General features: G+C 46.6%; 1 protein-coding gene across 3 annotated transcripts in view; it reads left to right on the plus strand.

Annotated features, from left to right (window-relative positions):
- TUT7 (terminal uridylyl transferase 7) overlaps positions 1–12734 on the plus strand; it is a 1540394-nt gene that overhangs the window by 339508 nt on the left and 1188152 nt on the right. For all 3 annotated transcript variants that reach the window (XM_078675707.1, XM_078675708.1, XM_078675706.1), the window contains exon 7: positions 651–720. In XM_078675707.1, coding sequence (XP_078531833.1) covers positions 651–720 — 70 coding nt within the window. The remainder of the gene's footprint in view (positions 1–650; positions 721–12734) is intronic.

Here is a 12734-nt window from a genome sequence, read left to right on the forward strand (position 1 = left end):
CTAATCCTAGCTGAGATACAACTGTGCTGTACGATGTGTTCATTAGCCCTGCAACTGTATAAGTTGCCACTCATGTCTGAAAATCATTCACAAATTGACTTCTGATAGGGGAATAGGTTTAAGGAAATCCTATTTTAATCTAATGTACTGAAGTACATTATATGGTGTTAAAAATATACCTGATGGCCACTTGAGAGCACTTTAACGCAAACACAATTGCACTTAGTTTGTGAGATCATATGAGAGTGGTAGGTTTTGTTCTGGCTAGACAGTGTGACTTCTGCGATAATAAGGGTGCTGGATTTGGATGCAGACAGGTGTTCTGAAGAGACCCGTGCTAGTGCTGTGCATTTTCTTTGGTTAGTGCTGTGAACTGGGACAGACTGGCCTTTTGTGACACAGGAGAAGCACACTGTAGGTTTTTCAGGACAATACTATGCTTGTAGATGATAAGAGTTTCTCAATTAAATAATTCTTTAGTTCTAAACGTAAAGTGTAAAGTAACCAATACAAATACAATTAATGTATATTCAATAAATTATTTTTTACTAGCTCATCGCCTTTAATTTTGATTCACTCGTTTTATGCAAATTACTCTCCACATCTGTTGATTGATTGTAATATCTTCGTTTCTTTTTCCTTTTTTCCAGAATGTTTTATTGGCGTAGACACGGATTTCCATGCCCGGGTGCCTGTAATAGTGTGCAGGGAAAAGAAAAGGTCTGATTAGACTCCTCAGTATGCTTTTACTCACTGTCCCGAATGATGTCCTAATGATGTTTTTCAAATAGCGATACACACCACTCATGCAGTTTCTAAGTATTGCAAATACTAGATGTCTGTCAGGCGCCATTTAATAGCATTCAATTTACTGACCTAGGAGAGTTTGATAGCTCAGTCAGAATTACCAGGATTCGAATTTTTGAGCTGCAGAACACAGCTGATGTCAGCGGTTGGTGTTATATTCACTGAGTCACTTAACCAGCACATTCAAAAAGCAAGAAACTATAAGATGGCTTTAAAAGGGCTTGCTGTGTAATATATTGTTAGATTTTAACTTGAAAGTATTTGATCAAGTAACAGTTGCATTCTCTTGCTTTTTAGTCAATTGATATGATGCCCCTAGCTCTGTTTTCATTTTTTAGAGCAGCACACATTGTGATGTTTTGAAAACAGAGGATTATCGTGCATTCCCCAGTTGAATCAAAGTACATATATTGTAGATCAAACTCCGCTCCTACCCATAATATATTTTTCTTTCAAATGTCTTCCAAACCTTCATCTGTGGGCTTTTGTTAAAGTATGTTACCAACTTCTCTCCAAATGAATTGTGGTTATGCTCATTCTAAGGCACCTAGCATATGGGGGTAACACCATTATGGTTTGTCTAGCATTCCAAAAGTGGTGACTTTCAAGGATTTTTAGCTATCTGATAAAGACTTCTAGCAATAGATTCCTTACCTTAGTTATCCCCATGCATCAGACTGGATCTGGAAATGTTTTGGGAGCAGTACCCTTGCGAGCCAGTTGGTGGCACAATTCGGCTATGCCTGGCATTATCGGTGTCGTCCCTGCCGGAAGTTACATGTGCGGTGCCTATTTAGGCACCACCCCAGCGCGCTGATGTCCGCTCTTTTCTTTCTGCCCCAGTCAGCGCAGATCTGGGATGACAACCTTTTTTCAATGTTTCATCAAGGCTTTTTTCCTCCTGATGTGGTAAGAATGTCATTGAAGAAGCCCTGCAGCGCCTGTCACCGCTTGATGTCAATGACAAGCGCTCACCGTGTTTGGCTTTGGTGCCTCAAGCCCGACCAAGATCAGAAGGCCTTCTCCAATTGCCATGCCATGCACCTGAAGACCTTAGAGAGCAAATCCTCAAGCTCCTGACGGCTTGACCTGTGATGCAGCACGATCTAGATCCTGGTCGCTGGCACACTAGCTCATGTCCGATCTTCCCTCATCCCAGGGGGCTGGATGGTAGCGTTGGACTTTCAGGATGCATACTTTCATACATGGGGTTTGTCGTGGCCCATGCCCACTTAGTTTGACGTGGTTCCAATTGGCCTCACCAGCACACCTCGGTTGTTCACCAAGGTGATGGCAGTAGTAGCAACTGATCCGCAGAGTACAGGGGTGCTAGTTTTTCCCTACCTCGGCGACTGGCTGTTAAAGGCGGGCTCGGACCAAGCTTTCGTCTTCCACCTTCAGACTACGGCAGACCTCCTGAATTGGCTGGGGTTCACACCTGACTCCCTCTCAGAAGCTCTCTTTCATCGGAGCCAGTCTTGACACGGTGCAGTTTCAGGCTTATTCTCCCGAATGGCCAGTCCAGCATATTCAGGCTATGATAACAATGTTTCAGCCTCTATTTCAGTGAGACTGATATCCTGCTGGTGACACTGGCCCACTGGCATTTGCAGGCTCTGCAGTGGTACCTGAAGTTCCTTTGGGCACAGCATCAGGGGAATTTCTCTGACGTGGTCCACATCTTGGTGAGAACTGAAAAAGACTTGCAGTGGTAGCTTACGAATCATGATTGGGTCAGCGGCAGACCCCTCTCCCTTCAAGCATATCTGGCAGTAGTGACAAATGCGTCACTCCTAAGATGGAAAAAGAACAGTCGATGGACAGAATGCAGAACAATGTCATACATTCACCCCAGTACAGAGATCTGGGCCTAAATCCATCATTTTTTTGCTCACCATGCCATCACAGTTTGGACCCAGCCATCTGCAAATCGGTCTTGACCCTGCGCCCAATGGGAACAGTCCAGCCCAAACTGCCAGTCCAGGTCTAACCTGGACTGGAAACAAGCATCCTAGGACCTAGCTGTGTCTGAACAAGGTTGTCAAAGTGACCTAAAGAATGTTGATGGATTCCACCCATATCTGTGACTGGGGGTGTGTTTTTGAAAAGTTTCACACTCCATCCATCATCTCCTTCTGTTTGCTTTGTTCACCGTAATTTGGCAGGGTATGCCCAGATGTGGGTCCTTTGCTAACTTTACCACTGGATTCAAGCTAGCCTGGCTGATGAGGGCTGTTAGCCCGAAACCGGTCCCAGGATGCTTGTTTCCGGTCCAGGGAAGACATGGCTTGGCAGTTCAGTCTGGACTGGTCCAATGAGGCACAGGGTCCGGACTGATTTGCATATAGCTGTGCCTGAACTGGGGTGGCAAAGTAAGCTAAAGAATGATGATGGATTAAACCCAGATCTGTGACTGGGGGTGAGTGTTTGAAAAGTTTCAGCACTCCGTCCATCATCTCCTTCTCTTTGCTTTGTTCACTCCTAAGATGGGACAGCCATCTGTGAGAGGTGGAGGTCAGAGGACTCTGGTCTCTGACAGAATCCGAGCTCCACATCTACCTGTTGGAACTATGAGCGATCCGATTGGCATTGGAAGCCTTTCTCCTCTCCAGCAAGGAGATGCTAGTGCAAGTTTTCATAAAAATCACCACTGCCATGTAGTACTGCAACAAACCGGGTGAGGTGGGGTTGTGTACCCTATGTGAAGGTCTGTTTCAGCTGTGGGGAGGGCCTTGCTTAGATCTGTTCACCACACTGAAAAGGTGCAGTGTCAGCACTTATGCACGCTGAAGTTTCCAAGGAGACTCTTGCTCAGAGATGCTTTTTTTTCTCAAGCTTTTTTTTCCCAAGAGGAGCTCAGGCCTCCTGTACCCCTTTCTGCCCATACCACTTCTACCCAGAGCTCTCAAGAAAATCGGGAAAGACTGGGCCAAAGTCATGCTTGTGGCTCCGTACTGGGCACTGAGAGTCTGGTATCTTTAGCTGTTGAGCGCGTCCATCAGTCCTCCGATCAGTATGCCCCTTTCAGGAGGATCATCTGTCGCAGAAGCAGACGAAGGTTCTTCACCCGAACCTGTCCGCGCTCTGCCTTCTTTTGTGGAGATTGAGCGGCAATAGTTGACCACTTTCGGCCTTCCTACTGAAGTCTGTGTTATCTGGGCAGCCAGGCGTCCCTTCACCAAGATGGTATACGTCTGCCGCCTGGGAAAATGTGGGGCATGGTGTACAGAAATAGAGATCGGTCCCCTTTCTGCCCTACTTCCCAGTTTTACCTTTTCATTCGCTCTCTTGCCTAAGAGGGCTCTGCTTTGGGCACTCTCAAAGGGTATCTCTCTGCTATCTCCGCTTTTTCTGTGGTTACTTGACCAACCATCCCCTATTGTAAATAGGTTTCTGAAAGGTTTACATTTGCTTCCATTTTCTCCTTTCATTATGCCCCAGTGGGACCTCAGTCTCGTCCTCACTTATCTTATATGCACTCCCTTCTAACCCCTGCACAATTCTTCACTCAGGCTCCTTACCATCAAAACGTCTTTCTCGTGGCTAGAACATCTGCACGGAGGGTCAGGGAGCTTCAGGTGCTGTCTTCCAAGCCTCTTTACCTGAACCTTTACCCAGACAAACTGGTCATTCGTACAAGAGCTTCCTTTTATCAAAATTGGTCATTCCCTTTCATGTAGGCCAATCCATCTCTCTGCTACTTTTTACGCTCCGCCTCATCCTTCCAAGGAAGAGGAGGAACTACACCGTCTGGGCCCAAAAAGAACATTGTTGTTCTACCTTGACCGCACACAAGCTATCCGGGTGGACGACCAACTTTTCGTGGGGTATGTTCAAATGAAGAATGGATGGGCCGTACAGCAGAGGACCATCACACGATTGATTGTGGTTTGTATCAAAATCTGCTATGCATTGGCTAAGTATGAAGCACCCCCCTGAGAGGGTTGCGTACTCATTCCACCAGAGCTAAAGCTGCAACCACTGTGTTAGCACTTGGGGTTCCGGTACTGAGCATCTGCCAGGCAGCAAGGTGGGCTTCCTTGCACACATTTACCAAACACTACTGCCTGGACAGTCCGATCCATAGGGATAGGCATTTTGCCCCTTCGGTCATGCAGAGCTTCCTCGTGTGAAGTTGGTCCTCAGACCCATTTCTGGGGAGGTATTCCTTGGGTATCTAGTCTAAGGGAAGGAATTTGCAGCGAGCAGTCTCTATCAGACGAACAAGTTACTTAACTTTGGTAATGCCTTATCTGGTAGAGACTCTATTTAGCCGCAGATTTCTTACCACTCTGCAAACTGATTTTTAGAGACAGGGCTTTTCCCTTTCAGGTCCCCTATTTTCCACTCCAGTGGTCACTGTGCTTTGTCGCTCCACGCTTCTGTCATGGAAAGACGGGAAAAGTAACTGACAGCGCACTCGTGTGGCGCCTATATAGACACGGCATACGTCACTTCCGGCGCCATGCAGAATCTAACAATGCCACCTACTGGGTGGGGTACATGGCCACTTCTCGCGAAAAAAAAATTCCATCTCCAGTCTGACCTCTGGGGATAATACTAAGGTAAGGAATCTAAGGATAGATCGTCTCTAACAGATAAGGCATTACTAAAGCTAACTAACTTGTTCTTTAGTTTAGAAACATAAAGTCACCTAAACTATATTTTTTCAGTGAATATCTTGTTTTTTTTATTTTTTCTTCTACTTGAACACACATTTTAACTCGCTATATCTCTTTCTCTCTCCATCTGTATATACATATACATACATGGTCAGTGACATCACTGATGACATCATCCACATACCCACTCACATACCCATGCAACCTCTCATGCTCCCACTCACTCACCCGCACAACCACTTACATACACATTCACTAACCCATACAAGTACTCACACAACCACTCACTCATTCATAGTGCCACTCACACCCACTTTCTCACCCACCCACACATCTACCTATACAACCAGCCACTCACCAATAGAGCCACTCACATAGTCTCACACTCCCTCATACAGCTGCTACACACCCACTTATTTACCTATTCAGCCTCACACACTAACTCACCCATGCAGCCTCTCAACACAGCCAGTCACTCAACCATCCAAGCACTTTCACATCCAGTCACATATCCATATACACACTCATACATCCGCTCACCCATACAGCCATTCACACAGACACGTACTCTCTAATACGGCCACTCACACACCAACTCACTTACCAAACACCCACTCACCCATACAGCCACTTACACACCCCGTCACTCACTCATACAGCCATTCAGACACCCACTCACTCATACTGTCATTCACTCACTCATACAGCCACTCCCCTATACAGCCTCTGACATACCCACTCACGCACCCATACAGCCACTCAGGCACCCACGCACACATAGATGCACACAGCCACTCACATAATATATGTTAAAAGTAGTATCACTCATAAGTAGCACACCTAGTATAATAATTAAACTTTTGTATATATGCGCTCATAAACTCTTAGAAAACACACTCACTGGATGAGGTCATCAGTGATGTCATTAGTGATGTCATTTGAGATGTCATCAGTGAGGTCACTGACCATTTCATGAGTGGTGTAAAATGTGAGGTCATACGCAGTGCATTACGGGGGCGTAAGTTATAGTTAGCTCAGGTTATTACAACAATTTAATTTCTGTGGTTTTGTACGAAGGAAATGTGAGCCTAAGTATAACATCTCTGTACCCTTTTTTCCAGTGAATTGCTAAGGTTTTTTTAAATTCTATTTCCTAACATTAACATCCATGTAACCTTTGATTTTTCAGTAAATTGCTATCTGAATACTCTATAAAAACATGTGTGTCTTTGAATGTATCTGTGAAAGCGTGTATGAATGTTAGAGTGGGATCTTTGACTGGGTGCATGAGTATGTCAGTGGGTCTCTGAGTGGGTGTAAGAGTGCCAGAGTGGGGCTGTTAGTGGTTGCACAAGTGTCTGAATGATTCTGTGAGTGAGTGCATAAGTATCTGAGTAGGTCTGTGAATAAATGTATAAGCCTCTGAGTTGGTGAGTGAGTGCACAAGTGTCTGAATCACTCCGAATGGCTGCATGAGCCACTCACTGGGACAGTGAGTGAGTGCTCTAGTGTCTGAATGGGTCTGTGAGTGGGTGCATGAGTGGGTGAGTGAGCCTCTAAATGGGTCTGTGATTGGGTGTGTCAATCTCTGAGTGGGTTCATGGGTGCCTGAGTGGTCTTGTGAGTTGGTGCGTGTGTCGGTACATGAGTGCCTGAGTGGGTCTGTAAGTGGGTGGGTAAGTGTGCAAATGAGACTGAGGGTGGGTTTATAAACATATTTTTTAATTTTACAGTGATATTTGCTACATCGTTTAGACTTGTTTTCACGAATTTGTCACGACGTTACACGTGGGCCGATCTGATGGTCGCAACTAATTCACAAATATCATGAGTGGGAGGAAAACAAAACTTGTATTCAACATATGTTACTTATAAGAGGTTCCTCAAACACCCCTATATTCCTCTCATTAGTTCAGGGCACATAAAACCTGACCCCTTATGCTACATGTTGCCATTGGAAATCAGCCATAGAGACTGTTGCGATTAGGCAAAATGGCGACTGCAACTCTGTGCTCAGGTTGCGGTCAGCCAATGATGACGTTCCTCTTGGTACGTGCAGTCGTGATTAATCGTGAAAATGTTGCGAATTAGCCCTAAGCGCCGATAAACAAATCTGATTTCTTTTAATTTCTCAAAAGCTACTGAACGGATTTACACCCGATAACGGAAAGTGTGCTCTGTAAATCAAAATCTACCTTCCTGCAAAATTTGGTGAAATTCCATTCAGCGGTTTGGCTATAGTCGTGTTCAAAGTTCTTATGGGAATTAACAATGGGAGAAAACACCTTTTTTTTTTTTTTAACCCCTCACCCCCTCCTTTTTTACGGCCCCGCTGCGACCACCCAAAAATTTCCATGCACAACAAGACTCTTTATGAAACTTTTTTTTAAGGACATTTTTGTGAAGGTTCGTGAAACGGTCCGAAAATATAGGTAAGTCAAAAAAAAATTATTTGGAAACCTGATCCTAACTATAACTACCTTACTTATGTGTGTGTGTGTGTGTGTGTGTGTGTGTATGTATGTATGTATGTATGTATGTATATATATATATATATATGTATGTATGTATGTATATATATATATATATATATATATATATATATATATATATATATATATATAGTTTTGGATGTATGACGTTACAACGCATACTTTTACCACGCATACCTTTACAACGCGGTTTTTACATCGCAAACCTTTACAACGCATAGCGCTTAGAGGTGCTGGATAGTGGTAAGTATAATTTTCTATTCCAACTCCAGTCCCCGTGGACACTAGGGAAGGTGTTGGATAGAAAATTAAACTTATTCCCTATCCTAGAGCGCCCCCCAGCGCAATGCGTTGTAATGGTTTGCGTTGTAATGCCTGCGTTGTAATGGTAGTGTGTGGTAAAAGTTTCGTTGTAAACGTTGTTTACCATATATATATATATATATATATATGTGTGTGTTCGAGGCATGTGGACTGCTGACATTCATATCTGTGCATAGATCGCCGCCTAGTGTTGGGTCCGGATGATTGCACTTTGTTGTCCTGGAAGAGTCTTCGAAGTATCACGAGGTAGGGGACTCCTTCCCTGGACTACAGTGCGCATGGGCATCCTTTCCATGCTCCGATTGTTTTTTTCCGCCATTGAGTTCGGATGCAAACTCCTACTCGAATTTGTCGGTATTGTTACCGTTCTGTACCTCTCTACTCCATACAACCTTCCATCTTGAATCGGTCGTCGACGCGGGCCGTTGGGCCTTTTCGACGCCACGTGAGCCGACCGTCGATGGAAAGAAGCCCTTTCAAAAGGTGCCCACAATGCCACTCAAAGTTCCCCCATACTGATAAACACTCAGTATGCAACAAGTGCCTTTCCCCAGACCATAGGGAAGAAACCTGCCTGGCCTGCGCCCAGTTCCGATCGAAAAAACAATACGGATCCGAAGGGCCGCTAGGCAAGAGATGCAGCGACAGGTACCGGAACCCGACAACATCTAAGATGATGACCAGGACCTGCCGGACGCTCAAGACTCGGACCTAGAGATCGTCACAGTCGAAGACTACTCTGACTCCGACGACGAACTCCTGTCGGGCCAAATCGTGAGTACACTGCCCCCGACACCAATTGACATCTCGCCGGTCGAGGCATCGCCAACAGGCCTTAGCCAAGATCATAAGAGACTTTTGACAGCCCCGCCTTCCGGCTCGGGTCCGAAACCTTCAGAAACCCCAGGGCCCAGTACCATCGCCCCGAAGAAGGTTCCAGAGCCAAAAAAGGTCACAGACCCGAAGGGCGTCGATCCAAAAAAGGCCGCACAGCCTAAGAGCGTCGAGCCAAAGAAGACTGTCGACCCCGCAAGGGCCGCACAGCCAAAAACCGTCGGGCCGAAAAAGACTGTCGACCCCTCGAAGGCCGCTCAGCCAAAAGCTGTCGACCCCAAAAATCGGTGGACCCGAACAAGGGCACAAACCCGAAGGGCGTCGAACCAAGAAAGGTCGCCGACCCGACCAAGCCTGCGGTTCCAAAGGCCGTCGACCCGGCATCCGGTGCCGTACCGAAGCCATCGAAGCCGGACAAACCTGTCGACCCAAAAGTAACAGCTCCAAAGACACCGGTCGATCCAAACAGGACCGTCGATCCGGTGAAAGACACTCACCCAAAGAAGCCTACGGAGCACAAACAACGTGTCGACCCGAAAGTTCCCGTCGACCCGAAACCACAAGTCGAGCCGAAATCAGGGCCTGAGCCGAAAAAACCCAGCAAAACACCAAAGGTCGTCGACAAACCTGCTTTCGTCGAGCCTAAAAGGTCCAAGCCTAAGCCCAGGACTGTAGAGGAAGAACTATTCCACCCAGATCCATCCGAGCACCAGGCAAAAATTTACATTGACCCAGACACTGGTAAAGTTACCATCCTGCATAGGAAAAAGAGACCTTTGGACCTTTGCACCTGATTCACCTATCCCACTCAAGAAAAAGGACTTTGGCACTTCTCCCACAAGACCCTCACTCCCTTTTCAACCTATTATGCCCTCCACACCACTTGCACCTACCTCACCTTCAAACTACGAAGACGATGAGGGAAACACAAGGTATGAACCACAGCCCCTATATGACTTTCCTCAAGATCCAGATCAAGAGGAACCTTGGGAGGAGCCAACAGACCCTTATGATACACATCCTATCCCTGATGTGCCCACTTATCCTACTAAACCATCACCCACTGATGACACAGTAGTATTTAACCAACTCATAGACAGGGCAGCGCAATTCCACAACGTGGACATGCACAGTGACCCTGTAGAAGAGGACTTCCTCTTTGACACTTTCACTACTGCAGAGAAAAGTGTCAAAACACTTCCAATGCTGAAGGGAGTTCTAAAACATGCACCTGACATATTCAAGGACACAGCCAGGGCACGGGTAATCAATCCCAGAATAGAAAAAAAGTATAGACCGGCTCCTACAGACCCCACCTATATCAAGGGCCAGCTGCCACTAGACTCCCTAAAAAGAGCCAACTCTCAAACTACAGCGGAAGCACCTCCCCCTGATAAGGAGTCCAAAATCCTAGAGGCATCTAGCAAAAGGGTAGCGGCACAGGCATCCAATTCTTGGAGAATTGCTAACACACAGGCACTCCTGGCTCGTTACGATAGGGTGCATTACGATCAGCTCGAAAGCCTTATGCAACATTTGCCCGAGCCGTTTAAAGCTCAAGCAAATTATCTCATTCAGGAGGGAAAGTTCATCTCCAACGCCTCCATTAAATGTGCGCTGGACGCTGCAGACACCGCAGCTAGATCCATTAATACTAGTGTCCTCCTCCGCAGACATGCATGGCTGCTGGTTTCCGGCTTTAAGAATGAGGTGCAGTCCACCATTCTAAACAAACCAGTTAACCCAGACTTTTTATTTAGTCCTGCGGTAGACACCATCTTGGACAAAATGAAAAAGGACACAAACAGCAAAAACCATGGGTGCACTGCAATTTCTGCAACATAGGGGCTCCTTCCGGCGCTTCTCATACAGAGCAAATACACGAGGAAATGCCTCACACACATCTACATCCTACAAAGGTAACACACAAGGTTCCTTCACAAAGAACACCAACAGAGGTGGTTACAGAGGTAACAATCCTAAGGGAAAGGGGCGGGGAGGCAATAACACCAGAGCCTCCGCCTCCACAAAACAGTGACTTCCTTACGCTGCCTCCGGAACACTTAACACCAGTCGGAGGCAGACTACAACAGTTCCTACCTGTCTGGCACGCTATCACCACAGACAGGTGGGTGAGAGAAATTATCCAGTCTAGTTATTGCCTAGAACTGACTTCTACGCCACCAAACCTACCACCCAGACATCGTCCTATGTCCATAGAACACATCACCCTACTTCAACAAGAGGTGAAAAGCATGCTGGAAAAGGGGGCCATAGAGCCAGTCCCTTTCCACCAGCAAGGGACAGGAGTATACTCCCTATACTTCCTTATTCCCAAGAAGGACGGTTCCCTCAGACCTATACTGGACCTCAGACCCCTAAATCAATACATACTGTCGGAGCACTTCCATATGACCACACTACAACAAGTGCTCCCGTTGCTACAACAAGGAGACTTCCTAGCAACACTGGACCTCAAGGATGCGTACTTCCACATACCCATCCATCCGGCCCACAGAAAATACCTCAGGTTCACAATAGAAGGGCAACACTACCAATTCAAGGTTTTGCCCTTCGGGGTTACCACGACTCCAAGAGTCTTTACAAAATGCTTAGCGACAGTAGCAGCGCATCTCAGGAGGCAACACGTCCATGTGTACCCTTATCTGGACGATTGGCTAATACAAGCAAAATCATACCAAGAGTGTGCAGCACACCCGTCCCAAACTATCCAGTTGCTACACAGCCTAGGCTTTTCAGTCAACTACACAAAATCGCATCTGCAACCTTCCCACATACAGCAATACTTAGGAGCCACTATAAACACCTCAGTGGCAAAGGCGTACCCCAACACAGCAAGGATAGCCAGCATGCAGACACTCATTCGCAGGTTCCTGCAGCAGCACTCCCTGGCAGCCCAGGTTTTCATGCAGCTCATAGGCATGATGGCCTCCTGCATATTCATTGTCCCCCATGCCAGACTTCAAATGAGCCCGTTACAGGAATGCTTAGCACGGCAATGGAACCAGGCTCGTGGACACCTAAAAGACCTAGTGTTGGTGGACAGTCGCACACACAAATCTCTGCAGTGGTGGAACCCACAAAACCTTTCACAAGGGCGACTGTTCCAAGAGCCGGTTCCACAACTAGTACTAACAGCGGACGCATCACTGACAGGCTGGGGAGCCCATCTCCTTCAGTACACAGTACAAGTGCTCTGGACAAACAAACAAAGAAGGCTGCATATCAATCAACTGGAGTTGCTAGCGATCTTCCTAGCCCTAAAAGCCTTTCAAAGATGTGTACAACAAGACGGTGTTGATCCGGACGGACAACATGACCACAATGTACTATATCCAGAAACAGGGAGGAACCCACTCTCCACAGCTGTCCCATCTGGCGCAGAGCATATGGAGGTGGGCAATTCAAAAGAACATTTTTCTCCTAGCAGACCGCCTCCCAGGGAAGGACAATCAGATTGCCGACCTACAAATACACGAATGGGAGATTCAACCCCAAGTTCGCCACCCATTCTTCGAGGAATGGGGTCACCCAGAGGTAGGCCTCTTTGCCACAAAAGAAAACTCCAAATGCCAGTACTTTGCCGCCAGATTCCTACATCCGTTGTCACTGGGCAATGCGATATGGATGAACT

This window comes from Lissotriton helveticus, chromosome 2_1, assembly GCF_964261635.1.
Source record: "Lissotriton helveticus chromosome 2_1, aLisHel1.1, whole genome shotgun sequence".
Taxonomy (NCBI): domain Eukaryota; kingdom Metazoa; phylum Chordata; class Amphibia; order Caudata; family Salamandridae; genus Lissotriton; species Lissotriton helveticus.